General features: G+C 36.2%; 1 protein-coding gene across 1 annotated transcript in view; it reads left to right on the top strand.

Annotated features, from left to right (window-relative positions):
* Positions 1-25120, top strand: part of Col5a2 (collagen type V alpha 2 chain) — a 131841-nt gene extending 106721 nt beyond the window's left edge. Inside the window, exons 36-54 of the mRNA XM_090354456.1 lie at positions 583-636; positions 831-884; positions 1345-1398; positions 5008-5115; positions 5236-5289; positions 5603-5656; positions 6318-6479; positions 7389-7496; positions 8928-9035; positions 10152-10205; positions 12017-12124; positions 12905-12958; positions 14774-14881; positions 15271-15324; positions 16658-16765; positions 19299-19590; positions 20530-20717; positions 22293-22532; positions 23431-25120. Of these exons, the coding sequence (XP_090210582.1) occupies positions 583-636; positions 831-884; positions 1345-1398; positions 5008-5115; positions 5236-5289; positions 5603-5656; positions 6318-6479; positions 7389-7496; positions 8928-9035; positions 10152-10205; positions 12017-12124; positions 12905-12958; positions 14774-14881; positions 15271-15324; positions 16658-16765; positions 19299-19590; positions 20530-20717; positions 22293-22532; positions 23431-23577 (2109 nt within the window). The 3' untranslated portion in view covers positions 23578-25120. The remainder of the gene's footprint in view (positions 1-582; positions 637-830; positions 885-1344; positions 1399-5007; positions 5116-5235; positions 5290-5602; positions 5657-6317; positions 6480-7388; positions 7497-8927; positions 9036-10151; positions 10206-12016; positions 12125-12904; positions 12959-14773; positions 14882-15270; positions 15325-16657; positions 16766-19298; positions 19591-20529; positions 20718-22292; positions 22533-23430) is intronic.
* Positions 25121-25455: the final 335 nt, after the last annotated feature.

The following is a 25455-nucleotide window of genomic DNA, read 5'->3' as shown; positions in this document are numbered from 1 at the left end:
AAGAAAGAAAGAAAGAAAGAAAGAAAGAAAGAAAGAAAGACTGAGGAATTGAAGGAAGAGAGGGAGAAAGGGAGAAAAGGAGGAAGAAAGGAGTAAAGAAAGAGAGGAAAAAGGAAATAAATGAAATTAGCAAGACTTCATTTATAAATCTAAGTTAATGTGTGTTACTCTATAATTCAAGAGTAGATTAAAAAACAATAGCATATATTCCAAATTTCAAATAAATACTAATAAAAATTAGCAGACTAATAACAGGATGTAAGTTCAAATAATCTATATTCAAAGTAGACATTATAATCTATATTTAAATATTGAAGTAGAAATTACAAACAGAAACACTGTCAAAGGATCACTAAGGCTGATGTATGTGTGTTAAACTGAATGAGTTTGAAACATTCTGTAGGAAAAAAAATTCTGGAAATTGTATTGGATCAAGCAGAATAGTCTTGAAACTATATAGATTATATTTGTTGCAGATAATGATTTAAAAGCAGGCAAGTTATGATCAACTTTTTTTTTTCTTCATCATGAAGATTTTTATATAATCTCCCTTTCAATATATCATTGTTCTGTAATTGACAGGGTCTTCCAGGACCTTTGGGCCCTGCAGGTCCTGCAGGTCCTACTGGAGAAAAGGTAAGTTACAAACTATTATTTTGTATACTCACCATGAGAAAACCTGGGAGCTGGCTCTTTCCTACTACTTCTTCTTTCAGAATATTCTGCGTCTAAGATAGGCTATCTTGGGACTGTCTTCTATGGCTACATTCAAGAGGTGCTCAGTATTCTACAATGGTTGGATAATGACCACCCCAAATGTACTTTTCTAGGGTGAACCTGGTCCTCGAGGTTTAGTTGGTCCACCTGGATCCCGGGGCAATCCTGTAAGTAATAGTATTTTGGTGATCTTTGTTATGAGAATGAGTAACACCATTGTTACTCATTGTTACACCATCATTGTTAAATCTATCTATTGATATGTGAACTGTCATACAACTCTCTTTTTCTGCCTGTCTATCTTTCTATTGTGTAATTTCCATGCCTATTAGGTTTAGTTATTGACTTTTAACTTTTACTTTTTTAATTATATTTTAAAGTATTTTAGTGGTGTTAAGTTAAGGTAGGTAATTTGTTTGCCAAACAATTAAGAAACTTTTTCACACTCTGGACACTTGTTTAATAATCCTATAACTTAGCATCACTTTTAATTATGCTTCTCTAGCAATAAATCTAACTTCCCTATAGATAACACTTAGTTACACAAAATCTTTATGAATCTAATTTACAATATTATTCTTATTTAGAATAATGTGTGAAAGTTTACTAATCTTTGTTTACTCTTAGGGTTCTCGTGGTGAAAATGGCCCAACTGGGGCTGTTGGTTTTGCGGGACCCCAGGTATAGTTTTCAAATAACTCTAATTTACGAATTAACCCTGTTCTTGTATATAAAGTCATTTAAATATTATTATCATTTTGAAGTTAAAATAAAATTTCTGAACAGTTTCTAGCTTCCTAAGCATTGTTCTCATTTTCAATATACTTTTCACAGGTAGCGTAGGAATAATGCTTTCAGTGTTTGAACTTGCCCATTTGCCTACTCCTTATTTAAAAAAAAAAAAAAAGTGTGACAGTGCCGGGCGTGGTGGCTCACGCTTGTAATCCTAGCTACTCAGGAGGCGGAGATCTGAGGAGTTAGGTTCAAAGCCTGCCCCGGCACAAAAGGAACTAAGACTATTTTTTTCATATATTTTTATTGTAATTAATAGAAGGGTTACATTATATTCAACAGATAGACGGTGCATTACTTCATAAACATTGATACCCTTTCTCATGTCTTGGTTCTCATTTCCCTCGCCACACTCATCTTGTTTTTCCCCCTTCCCTATCCGATTTCAAATAACCAAATAAACATATATATATATATATAATATCAGATAACCAGGTAAAATACTATAACAATAGGAGATAACCAAGGGTCAGCAAGAGAGATGAGAGGGAAACCATTGAGCCTAAGTTCCTTTGAGTCTGGCTTACTTCACTTAATATGATTTTTTTCTAAATCTTTCCATTTCCTTACAAATGGGACGATGTCGTTCTTTCTGATAGCAACGTAGAATTCCATTGTGTACAAATACCACAACTTGTTGATCCACTCATCAACTGAGGGGCATCTGAGTTGGTTCCATATCTTTTCTATGGTAAATAATGCTGCAATGAACATTGTTGTGCTGGTGGATTTAGTATCTCTTTGTTTCTGGATGGTTGGGTAAGTGCCAAGTAGTGGAATTGCTGGGTCATAGGGGAGTTCTATGTTTAGTCTTTTGAGGAACTGCCACACTGCTTTCCATAGTGGTCGAATGAGTTTGCACTCCTACCCAACAGTGCAGTGTTGATTCCTCCTGGCCATATCCCCTCCAGCATCTGTTATTATTCGTTTTCCTGATCCTGGCCATTCTAACTGGAGTGAGGTGGAATCTTAGAGTTGTTTTGATTTGCATTTCTTTTACGACCAGAGATGTTGAGCATTTCTTCATGTGTCTATAGGCCATTTTTGTTTCTTCTTCAGAGAAGACTCTCTTTAAGTCTTTGGCCCATCTTTTAAAGGGATGGTTGTTACTTTGGAGGTTAGTTTTGGAGTGATTCAATTTTTTGAGTTGTTGATATATTTTAGATATGAGGCCTTTGTCCGTTGTTTGGTTGGTGAAGATCTTCTCCCACTCTGTAGGCTTCCTGATTAGTTTACTAGCTATGTCCTTTGCCATACAAAAGCTCTCCAGTTTAATGCAGTCCCACTTATCCAGTCTTTCTCTGATTTGTTGTGATTCTTGGTCCTTATTAAGAAAGTTTCAACCTGTGCCAAGGAGGCCTAGTGTATCTCCTATTTCTTCCTGTAAAGTTTTCAGTGTGTCAGCTTTTACCTCCAGGTCTTTGATCCATTTGGAGTTAATTCTAGTGCAAGGTGACAAAGAAGGATCCAACTTTAGTTTTCTGCAGGTGCTTAACCAGTTCTGCCAGCACAACTTGTTGAAGAGGCTGTCTTTCTTCCATTCTATTTTTTTTGGCTCCCTTGTCAAAGATTAGGTGGCCATAGGTCTGTGGTTTAATATCTGGGTCCTCAGTTCTATTCCATTGGTCTTCAGGCCAGTTCCTGTGCCAGTACCAAGCTGTTTTGCTAATTATAGCTCTGTAGTAGAGTCTAAAGTTTGGAATTGAAATTCCTCCAGCGCTGTTCTTTCTGCTAAGAAGTGTTTTTGCTATACGGGGTCTTTTATTATTCCATATGAAATTTTGAATTGCCTCTTCTATTTCTTTAAAGAATGACATTGGGATATTGATGGATATTGCATTGAATTTGTAGATAGCTCCTGGCAAGATTGTCATTTTCACAATGTTGATTCTTCCAATCCAGGAGCATGGGAGGTTTTTCCATTTCCTTAGTTCTGCTTTAATTTCCTTTTTTAGGGTTTTAAAGTTTTCGTCAAAAAGGTCCTTTACATTCTTAGTTAAGCTAATTCCTAGGTACTTTATTTTCTTTGAGGCTATTGTGAAAGGAGTTTCTTTCCTGATTATTGCCTCGTTCCTCTCACTGTTGGCGTAAAGGAAGGCAGTTGATTTTTGAGGGTTGATTTTATAGCCTGCTACTCTTCCAAAGCTTTGAATCAGCTCAAGGAGCTTGGGAGTAGAGTCTATTGGATACTTTAAATACAGAATCATGTCATCTGCAAAGAGGGATAGTTTTATTTCCTCTTTCCCTACTTGGATCCCCTTTATGCTTGCTTCTTGCCTTATTGCACTGGCTAGGAATTCTAGTACTATGTTAAAGAGGAGTGGAGAGAGTGGATATCCTTGTCTCGTTCCTGATTTTAGAGGGAATGGCTTTAGCTTTTCGCCATTAAGTATAATACTAGCTGTGGGTTTGTCATACACAGCCTTTATTATATTGAGGAATGTTCCTTGGATTCCTCGTTTCTCCAGAGCTTTTAACATAAAGGGGCGTTGGATCTTGTCAAATGCCTTTTCCGTGTCTATTGAGACAATCATGTGATTTTTGTCCTTGCTCCTGTTGATGTGTTGAATTATATTAATTGATTTGCGTATGTTGAACCAGCTTTGCCTCCCCGTGATGAATCCAGTTTGATCATAGGGTATAATTTTTTTGATGGGTTGTTGTAGACGGTTGGCCAGTATTTTCTCAGTTCTATTCCATTGGTTCTCTGGCCTGTTCTTGTGTCATTACCAAGCTGTTTTGGTCACTATAGCTCTGTAATAGAGTCTAAAGTTTGGTATTGAAATTCCTTCTGCGCTGTTTTTTTTTTTTTCTAAGAATTGTTTTTGGTGTTCGGGGCCTTTTATTATTCCATATGAAATTTTGGATTGCCTCTTCTATTTCCAATGACATTGCGATATTTATGGGTATTGCACTGAATTTTTAGATAGCCTTTGGAAAGATTGCTATTTTCATGATGTTAATTCTTCCAATACAGGAGCATGGGAGGTTTTTCCATTTCCTCAGTTCGGCTTTAATTTCCTTTTTCAGGGTTTTAAAGTTTTCATCAAAAATGCCCTTTACATTCTTAGTTAATTCCCAGGTACTCTATTTTGTTTGAGGCTATTACAAAAAGAATTGCTTTCCTGATTGTTGCCTTGTTCCTCTCACTGTTGTCATATAGGAAGGCAGTTGTTTTTTGAGGTGATCCTGAGACTCTTATCTCCAAGTAACCTCTAGAAAATGGGCTGGGGCTTGCTCAAGAGTAGGGCGGTATCCTTGAGCTGAAGAGTTCAGGGACAATGCCCAGGCCCAGTTCAAGCCCTATGACCCACCAAAAAAAAATAGTGTGCCAGTATACACTATCTTTAACGGTTTTTATTAGTTTTGTTTATCTATTATGCTTTAATTCTGATCCCAAAGCATCATTATATAATAAGCAATCACCCTAGTAATTATTGTGAAATAATGTGTGGGTAAATCTTACAATCACTTGTTGATCTCTGTAATTGAACACAGGGCCCGGATGGACAACCTGGAGTGAAGGGAGAACCTGGAGAGCCAGGTCAGAAAGGTGATGCTGGATCTCCTGGACCACAAGGCCTTGCTGGCTCCCCTGGCCCTCATGTACGTTTGAAAAAACAAGTAAACCAAGAAGCCATAATTTGAGTCTATCTCTGATATTAGAATGTCCATTAAGTGTATTGGGCCCTAGGTGTCTAATGGGTTTTTGTTCATTTTATTTAGGGTCCTCACGGTGTTCCTGGACTGAAAGGTGGCCGAGGAACCCAGGGTCCACCAGTAAGTTGCTTTCATACTGTGAGAGTTGTGCTCAGCGAGTTCCAGATTATCTATTACTTCCCTGCCTCATGAAAGCTATTCTTCATGAAACTCTAATGAGGATTAAATGCCTTCCGTGTATGGCAAAGCAAATGAGTACTTAATATGGAGATCAATCATTTTGTAATCTTGAATACCCTGCTGCTTCATATGATTTCAATGAAGTAGGACTCTAATGACCCAAATTCTTCTGTGGAAAGCTAGATCTTAGGAAAATATGTGTGAATAATACATTCTATTTTTATAAATTACTCATGATATTTTATATTCCTAGGGTGCTACAGGATTTCCTGGTTCTGCGGGCAGAGTTGGACCTCCAGGTCCTGCTGTGAGTGGAATTAGTCCTTCAAGTCATTTGTAGTGGAATGATGAAACACTCTCTCTCTCTCTCTCTCTCTCTCTCTCTCTCTCTCTCTCTCTCTCTCTCTCTCTCCATCACACACACACACACACATACACATACACAACATATTAGACTTATAGTTTTAATTAAATATTTATCTGATTATAGCTTCTGCCGTAATTCGTAGATATTTCATGAAAAATATTTGAGAATCCCACATTTCTGAGAGGAGGCATATTTTGAAAGTCTTTCTTAGTCCCAATATTGACTATTATTCCATTTAAATACTAAATATTTACAGTATCATGTACTAATGACCATTCCCTTAATCATGATGCATCCCTGAAACTCTCCTTAATAAATGTTACTGTGAGATCTAATCGGACAAAAACAATGTTCTATCTCCATATTTAGAACAAATCTTTATTATGTTTTTGAAAATTCAATTTGATTTCACTGATAATGAAATGCAGATTTTCTTCTGGGGTACAAATCCACAGCTGTGGTTTGTTGACAGATTTTCTCACAGGAAAAATGAGCCTACAAGCTTGGCCATCTGTGTCAGAGGCAGATGCGGCCTGTGGTCAGTCTCTTTTATCTGGCTTCTATTTTGCCCTCCTTGATGTTCTTTCCTGTGTTAAACCAGGGAGCTCCAGGACCAGCGGGGCCTATAGGGGAGCCAGGGAAGGAGGGACCTCCAGGGCTTCGTGGGGACCCTGGCTCTCATGGACGAGTGGGAGATAGAGGACCAGCAGGACCACCTGGTGGCCCAGGAGACAAAGGAGACCCAGGAGAAGATGGGCAGCCTGTAAGTTTGCTAGCTTTGTTTCAGTCCATCTTCACTTAATGTATTTTTATGAAAAACCTATGTAAAAAAAATCACTGTCCCAAAGAAACTGGTAAATTAGCTGAGTACATTCCTAAATCCTTTATGGGTTTTTTTAATTATAGCAATCAGTTCTAAGAAAAACATGTATAAATACTTTTGGAAAATTAATGAAAATAGTTTCTTTCAATCTAAATGAAGAATATTATTTATTGAATTTACTATGTGAAGGCAATCAAACATTTTTTGTTTTAAATGTCCAATCTCGAAATGTTAATATATTTAGGATATCTTTAGACAGATACTATTTCTTAACTCTTTAAAATTTTTTTCCAGTCCTGAAGCTTGCACTCAGGGCCTGAGCACTGTTCTTGGGATTTTCCAAGGCTAGAGCCCTACCATTTGAGCCACAGCACCACTTCAGGCTTTTTTTCTATATGTGTGGTACTGAGGAATTGAACCCAGGTCTTCTTGCATGCAAGGCAAGCACTCTACCACTAGGCCAAACTCCTGGCCCCAATTTTTTTCTTTTTAAGTGGAAAATATTCTTCTGAGTAGTTCAGATTTTTTTCAGTCACTATTCATATTATTCTTTGAAACTGGTTCTTACCAGTAAATGTTCATCTTAATGTTTTTACCCTTAAATAGTGTTAGAGACTATGAATTATAGCTGTGATTATATATGTATATAAACCCTAGTATCTATCAACCATAGTTTTGTGAAATATATGTGTATATCTCACTAGAATATCTATTACCTATCAACCGTCTATAGTATTTTGTGAAAGAAGGCTTTTTAAATGCTGAAATACTGTTCACTACCACTGTCTAAATGTGTAGATATGGTTCTGCTATGTAGAATTAGTAATTATAGTGTATTATCAACATTAGGGTCCAGATGGTCCACCTGGACCAGCAGGAACCACTGGGCAGAGAGGGATTGTGGGCATGCCTGGGCAACGTGGAGAACGAGGCATGCCAGGTCTGCCTGGTCCAGCGGTGAGTAGCTCTATCACTCAATGCTTCCTCTTACATATGCAGTATCATTAGTTCTCAGAGAATTGATTTTTTAACAGTAGATTGAGCTGTTATAAGCTGACATAAATTCTAAGTATTTTAAAAACCATTTGATCCTCAAATGATTTTTTTCCAAGTCTTTCTGTTTCCTTAAGAATGGGTTGATGTCATTCTTTCTGATGGCAGCATAGAATTCTTCTTGATCCCATCTACTGAGAGGCATGTTCCATAACTTAACTATGGTAAATAATGCTGCAATGAACATCATTGTGCAAGTAGCTTTAATATGCCCTTCTTTCTGGACATTCGGGTAAATGCCAAGGAGAGGAATTACTTGGTCATAGAGAAGCTCTATGTTTAGTCTTTATATATATATATATATATATATATTGTAATTAATAAAAGGGTTACATGATATTTGCCAGATAGAAGGTGCATTAATTTACATATATTGATACCCTTTCACATGTCTTGGTCCCCATTACCCTCCCCTCCCCCCATCTTGGTTTTCCCCCCTTCCCTATCCATTTTCAAATAACCAAATACAAATAAATCCAATATATCAGATAACAAAGTGAGATATTGTAACAATATGAGATAACCAAGGGACAGCAAAAGAGATGAGAGATAACATAGTACATTAAGGACAACAATCATTCATTATATGGCTTTTTTTCAATATCCTGGAAGTCTTTTCAATTAGCTTCATACTATATGATAGCCTTATATATCAAGGTTTTGCTCTATTGCAGATCTCTACTAGTAGAGCCCACTGTTGGTGGGAGTGCAAACTCGTTCAACCACTATGGAAAGCAGTATGGCAGTGCCTCAAAAGGCTAAACATAGAACTCCCCTATGACCCAGCAATTCCACTACTTGGCATTTACCCAACCATCCAGAAACTAGGGTATACTAAATCCACTAGCACAACAATGTTCATTGCAGCATTATTCACCATAGCAAAAATATGGAACCAACCTAGATGTCCCTCAGTTGATGAGTGGATCAACAAGTTGTGGTATTTGTACACAATGGAATTCTATGCTGCTGTCAGAAAAAATGACATCGCCCCATTTGTTAGGAAATGGAACGTCTTAGAAAAAAATCCATGTTTAGTCTTTTGAGGAACTGTCACACTGCTTTCCAGAGTGGATGAATGAGTTTACACTCCCTTCTTTTGATTCTTATGTGCCACAAGGAAAGTAATAAAAAGTCATCCTGCAGGAGTTCTGTAGGATAGTGGACAATTATGGATACATGAGACAATGAATCCACCTTTGGATAGCATAGTGGAAAATTATTGATGCATGAGACAATGAATCTACCTTTGGATAAATGTAGCCTTTCGGAGAGGTGAGCAGGCACTTTTAACTTGCCTCAGAAGTGGTTGACTTATTTATATTTCACCTTCAGGGCACACCAGGAAAAGTAGGACCAACTGGTGCAACAGGAGATAAAGGGCCACCAGGACCAGTAGGCCCCCCTGGGTCAAATGGTCCTGTAGGAGAACCTGGTCCAGAGGTGAGTGCTTCACTGAAAATAGCTCTGTCTTGTTACCTGGTGTCAAGAGGACAGGTTTTTGCTGTTGTTGTTGTATGTAGACATGACTTAGAATTTTGAAACTTGTTGCATATAGCACCTTCAGGATTTTTTTTTGATATTGCTATTTGACATACTCTACTTTCCCAGAAATTTGGCTGGTTGATGCGGTTTGCTCTTGAACTGATCTTTGTCACTAGTGACTTAGTGATTTTAGTGACTTAGCACTTGCCAAGTTTTTCTGAAGGTGAAAGAATGTGACCCATTCATCTCTTTTGTTATTATTTCATTTTGCAATGGGTTATTTATCAAAATTACCCAGTTTTATGGTGATAGGATTAATATGACTATTACAGATTGTTAAAAGGGCACAGCCAGTAGAGGACATTTTAAGTGTCACTATAACACAGCATTATGGATGTCATGTTCTTTTAGACATTTTTAGGTGCAAATCAGTTTTTGACAGGCAATTTGAAAAGTTAAAGGTGGGACTACCCTCTGTGAAGTACTTCAATGAGTGATTCACAGTCACTCTCCTGAAAGAATTAATCAGTGGTTTTCAAGGCTTATTTAATTATAAAGGCATTTGTAAAAAATCAAAATAAATAAAGGAAGAAGGCCATACATTCAGAAAGTAATTTAATATAACCAAAACACAATTATTTGATCCCAAAATTGTAAAAATATTCACTGGAGAAACTCAAGAAGTGAAAAATAATCATTCATTCAAAAGACAGGCAAAATACAAAGTGGTAATAATGTAATTGTGTTGTTTATTTCAAGATATTTAAGTATTTATTTGAAAATATGAACCGGAAATAATTATTAGGATATACTAATTTTTTAAGAAGTTGAAAAGAATAAGAACACGATTGATGTCTTTCTTCTGCTGAGATTTCTGGGTTGATTCAAAGAGAAGTGTAAAACACACAGTTACTTTTCTGACAGTTGGGATGGGAGTCTTTATTAAAACTACCAGGTTAATTAATGCACCCTCTGTCTGGCAAATATCATGTAACCCTTTTATTAATTATAATAAAAATATTAAAAAATAAAACTATCAGGTTAATTTATTTTTCAAATATTGCTCTTACCTAGGGTCCAGCTGGTAATGACGGAACCCCAGGACGTGATGGAGCTGTTGGAGAACGTGTAAGGGCACCATTATTGGTTATAGAAATCTAGAGCCCCCTAAATCTAAAAACAAAATTTTAACATTACATTAAAAAAAATCTAATCTTTCTTCTCATAGCTCCACTGCAGCTGTTTTTCCATGTGTCTCTTTCAAATTCTCAAACTCAAATTGTGTCTCAAACTCAAATTCTACAGCAGAGCTTTGTCACTTGAGCCACATCCCTGATTTCCTTAAACTTTGCCTTCTTTTTCTGGTTGACTTTGAACTGGTCCTTCTGTGTTCACCTCCTGAATACCTGGAAATTTACAGGTGTGAACCATCATGTCCAATCCATACCAAAACTCTTTATAAGATCATGACTTTTAAAAATTACTTTAAATCAATAGGGCTTAAATAAATGGCAAATTATAACAGGATTTTTATGAAAATAGGAAGCATATTGTGTGTTCCATATTTATATATACATATATATGGAATGTCATAAATTACAAATTATTTACCAAGTACAAAAGTTCAAATAGAGCTGTGAGACATGAATTTCTCTATCTACTCTGTAAAGTGAATGATTTATAGCTGTGCTTTCTAAACAGTCTGCATTCCCTGATATGTTTTAAAATTAAACATGTGCTGAACTGAACATTATTTCAACTTTGGCTGAAGTTCAGTCCTTTTAACAGTTGCATAGTTGTCTTCAGCTATGCACCCAGGCCACTTTGAAGTCTATTATGATGGAGTGGCTCTACCATCTTAAAGGCTCCTAATTAGCTAAAAACTTCTAATTTGGACACTTGATCTTCTAAGAAAGTAGCTACACAGTCACCAGTTTTGCATGAACTACCCTCTGAAATAATTTTGGAAACTCATGGACCCTGGTGCTCATTTTAATTTACTGTCTCATTTGTTTTAAGTCAGAAAGTTCAATAGTTGCAATGGAGGTAATTCCTGATAATTCCTGAATGTGTGTAGGCTTGAAAGGTATTTTTTCCAAAGCCTTTGAGTTTCCAATTTAGCTTCTTTGATTTATTGTGCATTTGTTATTTAACCTAGCTACCAGAGTTTATCCTGGTTGCCAAATTAATCAGTTGGATAGTAATTAATTCCTGCAGGACAATGAAATTTTGCTCCATTTTAAGTAAAACAATTGTATGCGCATCAAAATTATCTCACCTCTGACTTCTTAAGAAGAAAATATTTGGAGCCTTGTTATAAGGATCATCTAGATAAAATAAGAAACAGCCTCTTTCTTTATAAATTCCTCTTTACTTCAGTTCAAGGGAACTCTGTACTCTAGAAACAACACTTGATCTAATGCCTAGTGATATTTACTCTTTGAAACATTGCCTATAATAAAGTTGCAGATGGTATAGTTTCCATTTTTCTTTCATAAAATGTGAAAAGGGTAACTGTTAAAGAGGAGAAAGATGCTAAAAAAAACCCAAACAAACCCAGTTTTCTGAAAAACCAGATTAAAATCTGGAAGGTGTATTTTCTTCAACTTTTTCTTTTGTTCATATTTTTTGGAAAGACTTTATGTAGTACAAGTTTCTAGAGACTGCATGTTGAGAATGTCTGGTCCTCTGTATTCTAATAATCTTTACTGTGGGAGGAAAAAGTGGAGCAAAGGAGGGATGGGAACCACTGAAAGAATATGATCTTTTCTTCTCCAGTTGGATTTATTAGTGGGTACATATATGGGAAATACTTTGGTGAATTAATAGGTTTAATGTTTAACTGGTAGTTTTCATGATGTGGAAAAAGAATGAATATATACAGTATTTTAATGGTAAAATAACTGTTAAAAATAATCTGTCTGGTATTCCTGTGCCAGGGAGACCGTGGAGACCCTGGACCTGCAGGTCTGCCTGGTTCCCAAGGAGCCCCAGGAACTCCTGGCCCTGTTGGTTCTCCAGGAGATGCAGGACAGAGAGGAGAACCGGTGAGAATGGTCTTGGTTTCACATGGACTGTTATGGACAAAAATAAACTGCACCATAAGTTACACAAATTCATGCAAACAGCGACTCATTTTCACTAGGTCATGCAAAGCAAAGAACAACTTATAAGTAATTATGAATTCACATTGCAGATTAGTTTTTTTCTGCCTTTTAATTATTATCTTGTAGTTGTACAAAAGAGTTGCCATTTGATGAAGCAGTTTATGAATACAATCTGTCTTGGTTGAAGGTATTTACCCTTTCAACATTCTCACCCATTCCTCCCCTACCTACCCCTTCCCTCCCTCTTCTTTTAGCATAAACATTGGCTTCTTGACTGCATTCTCTCCCTCTTCTCCTCTTTGTCTATCCTTTTTCCTTTGACCCCCAGCCCACTCCTCTCCCATAGCTGCTTCCTGGGGTTTTATTTTGCTGAACTTTGAATTTTGTCTTTCTAAAAAATTATGCTATTTGAGGTTCTCCCTTGAATCTACCATGTTACAAGCATTACATTTTGAATAACTAAAAATGACGAAATTTATGGAGATTGTAATAAATATGACTCAAATTAAGCAAGTAACAACATTTTATCATCATCTTTGTTGATGATCTTTATATGTAACTTTAGAAGTAGGTTGGGAGTTAGCTCATTCTTACATGTGGACATTCATCATATGTAAGCCACATACAAGTATCACATTGGAAATGCATTTTAATGTCTTTTACCTATATAAGATATGCATAACTATTGTTAGATATTAATTTGTGTGAATTTTTTTCTAGGGTTCTCGAGGTCCTATAGGACCACCTGGTCGAGCTGGGAAACGTGGTTTACCTGTAAGTTCTTGTGTTTTTTTTTTTTAAAGAACAAGTACATATTTTCTTCTTTAAAATGTAGTCTCCCCCAAAAATTATGACCTAAGGATTCAAATGTAAGAGGGGCAGGGAAAGACTGATTAATAGGTACTAAGTTATAGATAGGTAGAAGCAAAGATTATGTTGTGATATATAAGAGAGTAAATTATACAGGCAATAACATACCATAGGTTTTAAAGTTAATATAAGAAAATGTAACATAAGAGCAATAATTTTTTTATTTTTCTCTTACTTATGCTAAAATCCTATTCCAAAATGAAATTTTAATCTCTTTGTAATTTGAAAGGCATTATTCAAATATCATGCTTCATTCTCAATCAGACTTTCCTGTCTATGTTTTATCTTTTTTGGTGTTTATAATCTCTCCTATGTACAAACTAGTAAATCATAATTCTCATGCTTATTTACCAGTATCTGTATTCAGGAAGAATACTAATATCCTTAAATTTATATTATTAAAGCTTCGTTACATTGTTCCACTGAAAAGACTAATTTGGGCATTGAATTTTAGACTGCTGCATAGTGAATGAAATCTACCTTTGTTTTTATTATAAAAAGGCTACTGTACTGTCTGACAATTCAGAAACTCAAGTCAAAAACAAATAAGCAAGATAAAATTCCAATCAGCTAGGGAAAACTTGGAACTAAGAGCCACTGGATTTGATGATCCTGTTTGTTATTCAATGTGAGACACCTGGTATTGTAAGAAAACACTTAAGACAACAGAGGATAATGCTACTTCTCTTGTCTATTTACCATGATCCACTGAATCTATGGAGCGGTTTATCTTTCCCAGGACCTAAAACAAAACAAAATAAGCAGAGCAAAACAATAGAAGGAATAATGAAAAACACTTGAGATTGATCAGTTGATTTTCACCCTTCTAGAGGTTCAGTTTGTAACACTAAACACTCCTCATTATGACTTTTTCAGTGTTTTCTCAGGGACAGGATCTCTAGTTTGGATACAAATATTAAAAAGTCTGATGAGAGTCCCATAGGATTGCTTTAAAGAAATGAACGTGGTTTATTGATGTTATTTCAGTTTTATTATTTTATTTTTGTCAGTCATGGAGCTTGAACTCTGGGCCTAGGCACTGTCCTTGAGCTTTTCCGCTCAAGGCTACTACCCTACCTCTTTGGGCCTGGGTGTTGTCCCTGAGCTCTTTAGCTCAAGTCTACCACCCTACCCTTTGAACCACAGCGTCACTCCTGGTTTTCTAGTGGTTAATTGGAGATAAGAGTCTCAGGGACGTTAGTGCCTGGGCTGGCTTTGAATTCTGATCCTCAGATCTCAGCCTCCTGAGTAGCTAGGATTACAGGCGTGAGAAACTGTGCTGGGCTACTATTTCAGTTTTATGTGCTCAATTTTTTCTCCTTCTCCCAGCTGTCATCTTCCATTAGTTCATTTACATCTGAGATTTCATAATCATGTCCTTTAACAGAGGCCAAGAACAATATTTGGCTTCCTTCCATAGAATTTATTTATGATAGCAATATTTTAGTTAAAATCCTCAGCTAAAGTTGTGATAGGTAATTAACTGACTACCTTCTACGCCATGAGAAAAACAGCCACAATTTTTGGGTCTAATGCTAGTTAGGTAAGTAAATATGTTTATTCATGTAAAATAGAGTATAAAAATTGTAATAAATACAACTCAAAAATATGTCCTTCCATGTAAAATAAAGTACAATAAATTGCAGCAAATTCAACTCTAAAAGCTCAGTGAGTTGTACTCTCAAGAAAGTAATATCAATGACATTACTCTATTTCTAGGGACCACAAGGACCTCGAGGGGACAAAGGAGATAATGGAGACCGGGGTGACCGAGGTCAGAAGGGCCACAGAGGCTTCACTGGTCTTCAGGGTCTTCCAGGACCCCCTGTAAGTTATTTCTTTACATGCTGTTATTCCTTGCATATGAAAATACATATACCTATAAATATACATACATTGACAAACATTTATTTATCAGTACATTAAGTAGATAAGTAGATGGGTGGTTTTGTATCTTATTTTAAGTCCAAAATTACTTTAGGAAGTGTCCAGTTAAGAATGTAGTTGCCTGTATATAAGGCATAATTCTGAGAGGAGGAAGTAAACAAATAGCTGTATATCCTATAGTAATCTTTAATATTGGTGAAAACCTGGAGACATGGCAGATATCGATGACTTAGTAGTTCAGGATGCTGAATCCATATATTTAGAAAAACTGACAATCGATGATGCAAGATATGAATATTTTAATACATTTTTATTTTTTTTTAATTTAGGGTCCGAATGGTGAACAAGGCAGTGCTGGGATCCCTGGTCCTTTTGGTCCTAGAGTAAGTAATCAAAATAGACGAGTTTCAGAAGTAATTAGTGTTTCAATTGGTGATGCAATACAAATTCTTCAGTATCATTTGCATGGTATTGAACATGGAATTGGTTTATATTCTCTGAAGTTGGCAGCAAATAAATTGAGAGAAACCACAGAGCAATTAGTTTTAAGTAGAAATATCCTAAATGTGGCATATTAAATGTCATAATATGAGCCCATATTAAAGTCTCCCACATAACACTTGTATATATTTGCCTACCAATTAATTACTTTGGGCTAATTTAAATTTTCATTGAACTTTTATTCATAGAGTTGACATAATTGGATCTATTCATGAAGATTTCAGATCTAGGTATAGTTTGTCCTTTAAAAGTATATATTATTTTCTGGCCAGGAGTTTGGACTAGTGGTAGAGTGCTTGCCTAGCATGCACGAAGACCCAGGTTCGATCCCTCAGTACCACATACATAGATAAAAAGCCAGAAGTGGTGCTGAGGCTCAAGTGCTAGAGCTCTAGCCTTGAGAAAGTCCAAGGACAGTGCTCAGGCCCTGAGCTCAAGCCCAGGACTGGCCAAAAAAAAAAAAAGAAGAAGAAAAAAAGAATTAGTATAAAAGGGGCCCGGAGTTTGGCTTAGTGGTAGAGTGCTTGCCTAGCATGCACAAAGGCTCTGAGCTCAAGCCCAGAACTGGCAAAAAAAAGTATATAATATTTTCTCAGAAGTAATACCAGTAAAGCTACTTTGGGGTGAAAGATCATAAAATGGAACCCATGTTTAAAGCATTTAGAAATATTGCACTTATGTTTATTCTGCTTCTTTCTATTATTTAGAGCCAAAAGACAGTTTAGACTACAGGAATAATTCAAGAACAAATGATAAGAATTAATATGGAATAATTCTGCTATATCTAAATATAGTATTCCACATATAAAGTTGAGAATAGTAGTGAGAATTATTATATGGTTATATTTTTGTGATGTAAGTATTTGAAGTTCACTTGTAACTAATGCTCCAATTTTTGTCCTTTACTTATTTAAATCAATGAAATTTCAAATTAGTATTATTTGTGATTTGATTAAATAATTGTTCCTTATAAATTAGGAGGTTATTAAAATCTTAAACCTATCTTGGTCTTTTCTTAGTCATGATTGATGAGTTATTCATGTTTGATGAGTTTAGAAATGTTTTGATTACTACATGAACATTATTAGTTATTAAGGAACCTAAGACATTATCGTAATAACAAAAGTTATACAATGCAAACAATTCTTTGATGACTAGAATTATTGCAAAACGTTTTTTCCACAGCACCTAAAACACAATCTTATTTGCTTCCAGGGTCCTCCAGGTCCAGTTGGTCCCTCAGGCAAAGAAGGAAACCCTGGGCCGCTTGGACCAATTGGCCCACCTGGTGTTCGGGGTAGTGTAGGAGAAGCAGGACCAGAGGTAAAGTCACAGGGTTTGCATGCAAGAAATTTCACTGGTGCCAGTGGTCTGGCTTTCCACCAACACAATCTGTGTTGCTTGATGTATTCAAGGAATTCTGAGTTACTCAGAGTTAGTCTGTGCAGGTAACTATTTCAAACATTTTAACAGGGAGAGTCTACAAAATAGAAACCCAAGATACCCAAACCTTGATTTATGATATCAATAACAGCAAATAATATTGTTAATATCTGTGATGTTTACTAATTACTTCATAAATGCTAGAAAAAAAAACTGAATTATAGAATCATGGCCTAGTGGTAGAGGTCTTGAGTTCAAGCTCCAGGGCTGGTAAAAAATCAAAAGTAAAAAATCATCTGAGAATGAAGTTTTCTCTGTTGAAAGTTTTCAGAGAAGATCTCAATTAAAACTTTTAATAGTATTAAGGTGACTATATCATAAAGCTATTAACTGCATTAGTCTGTACCTTCTTTGACTTCTATAAAGCATCATACATTTCCTAGTTATTTCCCTGAGCAATACTGGGGTGTGTGTGTGTGTGTGTGTGTGTGTGTGTGTGTGTGTGTGTGCGATTCTGCTTCTTGTCTGGTCTTTTTTCTGATCAGATTTTCCTTTTTAATTTGTCTTTGCTCCTCAAGAGAAACTTCATTATACTTATCTCTTATTATTTAGTATAGAAATTGAATAGTCTATCTCTTCTTGTCAAGAAGAGTGCTTCTAAATTTTTTCTGTAAGTAGAAACTTATTTTTCTGTCTGTGGCATTTAACAGACAAAAAAAAGTTTCCTTTGAAATTAGTATAAAAGAATTAGTATAGGGGCTGGGAGTTTGGCCTAGTGGTAGAGTGCCTGCCTAGCATGCACAAAGACCTGGGTTCAATTCCTCAGTACCACATACATAGAAAAAGCCAGAAATGGTGTGGTGGCTCAGGGTAGAACACTAGCCTTGAGGAAAGCCCAAGGACAGTGCTCAGGCCCTGAGCTCAAGCCCAGGACTGGCCAAAAAAAAAAAAGAATTAGTATAAAAGGGGCCGGGAGTTTGGCTTAGTGGTAGAGTGCTTGCCTAACATGCACAAAGGCCCTGGTTAGATTCCTAGGTACCACATACATAGAAAAAAGCTGGAAGTGCTGCTGTGGCTCAAGTGGTAGAGCTCTAGTCTTGAGAAAAGTCCAGGGACAGTGCTCAGGTCCTGAGTTCAAGCCCCACAACTGGCAAAAAAAAGAAAGAATGCATGATATTCTCATGATGAGAGAGTGGGGAGAAGGAGGGTGGGAGAGGGAGGGAATGAGAGAAGGAGGAAGAGAAAGGGAAGAAGAAAGATGAGCACAAAATATCCCTCTAAGAATAAAAAAGCATTGTTGTGAAATGTTAAACATGTCTGGAGCCATGAAAAAAAAATAGCCAAGAGAAGTTGCCAAGTTCCCCCCCCCCTTCCAATCCTAGGACTTGATCTCAGGGCCTGCCACTGTCCCTGAGCCTCTCTGTGTTCTACCACTTGAACCACAGCATTAGTTCTGACTTTTTCTAGGTTACTGGAGATAGGAGTCTCATGGACTCACCTACCCGGGCTGGCTTTTAACTCAGCTTCCTGAGTAGCTAGGATTTCAGGCAAGAGCCACCAGCACCCAGAAAGTTACTGAGTACTGTGAGACACAGAAGGCAATTAGTACACATGGCCATTTTTATAATTTCTGCCACTTTTTTTTGTAGTTATCTTCCCCTCATTCCAGAAGCTCTCATTTGGCAGGAGAGCTCTTTATTTAAGCCAACAAAAGGGCTATAAGTAACTTCCTTCAATTTTGTTTAATATGGAGAATTTTTATGTGCACTGTAACCAATAAAATGACTGCTGCTTCCCCTTGTTTAGGAATTAGAGCTCCAAAGAGGGAATGGTATGGGTATTTCTTGTAGATGTCATCTCAGTATTATTCAGAATCAGCACCCATATCAGCTTTTCAGTCCTTGGTCAGCTTGTGTCCATAACTAATTTTAGAAGATTTTAGTAGTACTCTGCTCCAAATAGTTTTGACATGAACGTACATATTTTCATGCCCTTAACATAAAATATATTGGATTTTAGACATCAAAGCAAATTTTTTTATTAAAGAATTTATTAACATTGGTTTTTACATCATATTTCAAATGTCATGTTTAACTAACAAGTATTCAACGAGGGAATCTCTATATACAATCACTGGCACTCTATAGACATAATACTTTCTACATACATTAATATATACCTATGGCATACAAACCCTCAGCTTCATTTTAATTATGTTCTAAAATCTAAGTGCCAAAGCAAATATTTTGTGCTTTACTCTTCTTTCATCACAGATGCTGGCTTGCCTGAACAACAGGGATCCTTTCCCAGTTTTGTAATTTTATGTGTACATAAACCAGCTTCCCAGATCCCCAGTATCCTGAGACTGTGTTCCATTTGCCATGTTGCATTGCGTATACACAACTAAAACAATTTTAGGAACCAAATACATAAACCAACACGTTCAATGCCTTTTTGCTTTTTTCTCAATTAGGGTCCTCCTGGTGAACCTGGTCCACCTGGCCCTCCCGGCCCCCCTGGCCACCTTACAGCTGCTCTTGGTGATATAATGGGCCACTATGATGAGCACATGCCAGATCCACTTCCAGAGTTTACGGAAGACCAGGCAGCTCCTGATGACACCAACAAAACCGATCCAGGTGTCCATGCCACCCTGAAGTCACTCAGCAGTCAGATCGAAACCATGCGCAGCCCCGATGGCTCCAAGAAGCACCCAGCCCGCACCTGTGATGATTTAAAGCTTTGCCATTCCACAAAGCAGAGCGGTGAGTAGACTTGGGACCCGTTGGAGCAAATTGTATGGGTTCTGATTTTATTATGTTTAAATGCATTCCAAAATGTTTTATTGGCTTTCTGCTTAGTTGTAGACACGAAGGAGAGAGTAAACATGCCACTGAGCTTATGGGTTAGTGGTGGAAAGAGTCTACTAACATGAAAAAATATCGAACCAAATGGCATGTTCTGCCATTTATTAATTGTGTCGTATCATCTGTATGTCCAAGTCCTAAAACAGTGGTAGTTTCTACAGAGTAACAGCTTTCCAATTTTAAAACTTAAAATTTCATGTTTATATATTTGCCTATATTTACACACAAACATACACATAAGCAAAATTATGAACAGATGTATTTGCTTCTTTGACCATATGTCTCATACCAATAAATCTCTTGGTATAGCTTGCTTCAAAAATCTGATATATATATAAAAAGATTAGAGATGACTCATAGTTTTTAGTTGTAGTTTTTGTTGTAGTTTAATTCATATATATTAATTATAGCTTTTGTAATGCTTTATTGCATTAGGATTATATATACATATTTTTAAAATAATTGGTTTTGTAAGTTTAATGGGAACATACCTATTTCAACAAAACCAATCTCTGAATGATACTTTTTCTTTCCTATAAAACATTTCTTTCATATTGATGTTTTGAGCCATAAGTATATGGGTTGGAAAAATACCTTGCAACAGCATGTAACATCAAGAAAGCCCCCCTCCAGTCTTAAAAGTTACTTTTTCCTTAAGGAATATCTTATGCTCTTTAAAACATGCCCTTAATCAGTGAGTACATAGTTGATTGTTATCATAATACAATATGATGTTGATGAAATCAAATCAATTATAATAGTGTAACATAGAATATAATAATAATACAGTTTAAGGCAATCATCATTTATTAATTACTTTGATTTTTGGAAAAATAGGAGAATACTGGATTGATCCAAACCAGGGTTCTACTGAAGATGCGATCAAAGTTTACTGCAACATGGACACAGGCGAAACCTGTATCTCAGCAAACCCATCCAGTATCCCACGTAAAACCTGGTGGGCCAGCAAATTTCCTGACAATAAACCTGTTTGGTATGGTCTTGATATGAACAGAGGGTCGCAGGTAATATACATACTCAACATTGTATTCTTGACTGTATGTTAGTTATTAGATAGTTTCTGAGTATTTTATAGAGAGCTATGCTGTCATTTTTAACAAAGTATATTTCATTCTGTTTCAGGGATATATTTTCATTATTTAAGAATTGCAAAGACATATTTTAAATGAAGTTTTACTGTGAGATTATCTTTTTTGGGGGATGATCCTGGTGCTTGCACTTAGGGCCAGGATGTTGTCTCTGCGCTGCTAGGCAAATGCTCTGCCCCTTGAGCCGCAGAGCCACGTCTGGCTTTTTTGAGTAGTTTATTGTGCCCCAGAGTTTCCTGCGTGGGCTGGCTTTGAACCATGATCCTCATATTTCAACCTCCTGAGTAACTAGGTGTGAGCCATGAGTGTCTAGCTGATTGTCATAAAATTTGAAATATAATTTTCCCATTGATGAAATGCAGAAAAGTAGTTTAATATACAATTTTTAGTGTTTATGGCTTTCATTGTATAGTATAATTGTGGGGGTCTTCACAGAGTTGAAAGATAGTCATTAGGAGACCTGGAAAACTATTAGCTGAAACTTTTACTGACATTCTTAAAAATTAAGAAAACTTGCAAGAGGTTCAGTTTTGCTAGTTAGAAGTAATACCAGTTCCACTGTCCCCATGTCAGTGTGTTTAGAGTAATACAGAATATGCGGCAAGTGATACAAACTGTATGATGTATCAAAAATAGAATAATTAAGTAAATTTTATAGCTTTATTGAACTTATAGTACTTCATAATTACATGAATAGCATTCATGTTTTGTATTCTGTCATGGCCAAATATTCAGTCTCATTAGGTCTTGATCTTTAATAGTGCGAAATGACTATTTCATCTCAAATCTTGTAGTAATAGCCTAGCTCAGTTCTTATCACCTCTGCTCCTCACCTTTCACCAGAATCCATGTTTAGATTCAAGGTTATATGAAAACATTATGTGCCTATGCAAGATATGATAGACCTTGCAATTATTTATTGAGCAAGAATTTTAAAACTCAGCTATAAATTTTTGAAATGAAATTTATTCAGCATATTTTTTTGTGGAAATTCCAACTGAAAATGTTGAAAGCATAGCTCAGAGTTGAAAATGAAGAAGAAAGAGCCTACCTGAAATTATTGAAAATCACTTGAGCTAGTAAAAAAATTTTAACTCAGATTTCTTAAGAATATGGGTAACAATTTTTATCATAACCATTAATTTCTAATTCTTAATCAAATTAATGGTAAATGAGATTTATTTTATACATGACTGAAGCAGATTTTTAAGAACGTAATCTTTGTAAAATCATCATTGCTATTGGTTTTAACACCTCATTTGGCATATAGTAAGGAGAGGTCCTTACTTGTGGAAATCCATAGATATTTCAAGAGATGTGTCTATTATATGGATAGGTAGAACAGTTCATTCTATAACAACAAAGTAATGCCCTCAAGAATTGATTTGGCTAAACTCAGTGTATCTGTCACCTATCTGTGATGCAAAGGAGATCCTTCAGATTGCATTGACAAAGATTTTTTGTGGTTTTTTTTTTTGTTTGTTTTTTTAGTTTACTTATGGAGAGTATCAGTCATCCAACACAGCCATTACTCAGATGACCTTCCTGCGCCTCTTATCAAAAGAAGCCTCCCAGAACATTACTTACATCTGCAAAAACAGCATAGGATACATGGATGATCAAACCAAAAGCCTCAAGAAAGCTGTGGTGCTTAAAGGATCAAATGACTTGGAAATCAGAGGAGAAGGGAACAATAGATTTAGATACACAGTTCTTCATGATACTTGCTCTGTAAGTACTCTTTGAGTCACATTGATCTAGATGACGACAAAAAAATCACTTCTATAAAAATTACTGTTATGGCACTTGAAATGGGGGCAACTTCACCTTCGCTATAAGCATATCTGCATTTTGTTCATAGCTGTTTTTAGGGTGAACTTGAATGTCTGTGAGCACAAAGGATGTTATAAATATTAATCCAAAACAGTAAAGAAAGAGCTAGACTCCTAGGATTTGATCCACATATTCTTCAACTCTCTTGGGTACTTTTGCAGTATCTCAGTTCCAAGTATACAAAACTGTGATTCTAAAGTGTGTGATCAGTTATTGTTTTCTATCTCTTCCCCCTTATAACACACACACATGTGTACATGCATGCATATATATTTATGTGTATATATACAAATGTATATATATATGTTAAATGATGAATTATAGATTATTCTATGGAAAACCAAAAGAACTTTTTTTTTTTGCCAGTGATGGGCTTAAGCTCAGGGCATGAACCCTGTCCTTGGACTTTCTCAAGGCTAGAGCTCTACCACTTGAGCCTCAGCACCACTTCCGGCTTTTTTCTATGTATGTGGTACTGAGGAATCAAACCCGGGTCTTCATGCATGGTAGGCAAGCACTTTAACCACTAGGCCAAATTCCCGGCCCCAAGAACTTTTTATAATTTATATTGTTACTGATTTTTGGGCAACCACAAAAGATAAAGATGAATTTCTTACGGAAGACATGCCTGCCATCTAAGCTGCCTCTTCATTTCATATGACCACTAGTCTAAGACTGCTGTAAAAGATTTGATTTTACCTTGTAAAAGTTAACTGGGAAAGTCTCTGTCTAAAATGGGAAATGTTGAAGGGAAACGTTGTATATGCTATTAACCTATTGCCCCATTTAATTCCAGAAGAGAAATGGAAATGTGGGCAAGACAGTCTTTGAATACAGAACACAGAATGTGGCCCGCTTACCCATTATAGATATTGCCCCCGTGGATATTGGCAGTCCAGACCAGGAATTTGGCGTTGAAGTAGGGCCAGTTTGTTTCATGTAACAGAAGCCCAGAATCACCAGCGATGAGCAGCACAGCCAACAAGGACCACCACCCTTCACAAAAACTGACCATGTGACGTTGATCCTGAGACTCTTGAAGTAATGGCTGACCCCTTGTCAGCATTGTACATATGGTCTGAAGTGCCTGGCCTCCTTTTCCTTCAGAATATTTATTTTACTTACAATCCTCAAGGTTTAATTGACTTAAAGTATTTTTCAATACAGCAGTCTAGGTTTCAGCTGATCAATGACAATGACCACCTTAAAAGAAAAGTAAACTGATTAAATAAATGTCTCTCTTCTTCAATTTATTTCAATGTAATGAAAGAGTTGCTTAGTATTTATGAGGGAATTCTTCTTCCTGGCAGGTAGCTTAATGAGTGGGGTGTACAAAAACCATGAAACGAATTGGCTTAGCTATAGTTTGAAAAATATAGCAAGCAATGCCCTTTTGTGTTCTCTCATTCTCAAATTATCAATGAAAAATGAACTCAAAATAATCTAATTTTGTGATTGAAACCCACAAATAGTATACATTTTAACTCATTTAAAACTAATCCATAGACAAAAATAACTTCAGGGAAAACAGTGACATGTCTTCAAATTCTAAAACTCTCTAAAGGGCTGATATGTTCAGATTTATTTTTCATCCAAACTTAACAGTACCTTTATCCGAATTGATATAATCTCTCAGAGAGAAGTTACACACACACACACACACACACACACACCCACACACACACACACACACACACACGGACACACACACACGGACACACACAGACACTACTTAGAACATTTTTATTTTCTTATTTAAGAGGACATTGGATACAATAATTGACATATACATCTTTATGAGCAAAGGTCTAGGACCCAAGCTTAAGACTCTTCCATTGTTACAGAATTATGATCTTGAAGCCTATAATGAAGAAAAGGTCTAGAGAAACATTGTGGAGCTGACTAATCAAATGTGACTATTAGAATTAATCTATTTGGCTTTGGAACTTTTATAGAAATAATGACCCAATATTTCTTAGCATGAGCTACCTCACCTCTGGAAGCTGGGATGGACTATCTATTCTTGTTTATATTTTAGGTACTGAAAGGTGCTATGCTTCTGTAATTATTCCAAGACTGGAGATAGGCAGAACTAAAAAGTATTTTTATTTTACCTTTAATGATGGTGCTAAAATTCTCTCTATAAAAGTCTATAAAAATAAAGATTGTTTCATCAATACCATTTTGTGAAAACAGCTGTTAGACTTCCCCTTTCTGAAGGATAGTGCATTTTTTCATTGCCTTTCCTTTGCTTTCCTGTCATACTGTATCTGCAATGCCTTGTAAAACTTGCATGTTTCCAAACCAGACTTTGTAGGGCTCCTTATGTCTCAAGAGACTTTTTATTCTTATTTGCATTTGTGGGTTCCATTGTTTTTTTTTAAGTTTAAAAATAAACAGCTTGGGCCATCACCAAGGACAAGCCCTGCACACAATTTTGGTAATGTATCTCAGCAAAGTATAAAATTAAATTCACGCTTTTCTCATGTCAGTGGTTTTTGTTTTGTGGAATTCCTTTGAACTTATTAGGTCTATTTAATTCCAGACACTGAAAGGTAAATGGCATATTTTCCAGATAAGAAGCAAATATCTTATATCATGTACATAGTAGCTTAGAAATTAATATCATTCTATGACATTATTCACAAAGACAATATAACAATATTGTTATTGTCTGTCCTTAGAAATATCTGAGTAGGGGCTGGGAGTTTGGCCTAGAGGTAGAGTGCCTGCCTAGCATGTGTGAAGACCTAGGTTCAAGTCCTCTGTACTACACACATAGAAAAGTTGGAAGTGGTGATGTGGCTCCAGTGGAAGAATG

The sequence above is a fragment of the Megascapheus bottae genome, chromosome 21 (genome assembly GCF_031878675.1).
Source record: "Megascapheus bottae isolate mThoBot1 chromosome 21, mThoBot2.hap1, whole genome shotgun sequence".
Taxonomy (NCBI): Eukaryota; Metazoa; Chordata; class Mammalia; order Rodentia; family Geomyidae; genus Megascapheus; species Megascapheus bottae.
Note: the sequence above shows the minus strand (reverse complement) of the source record. Positions and strands in the feature narration are given on the sequence as shown.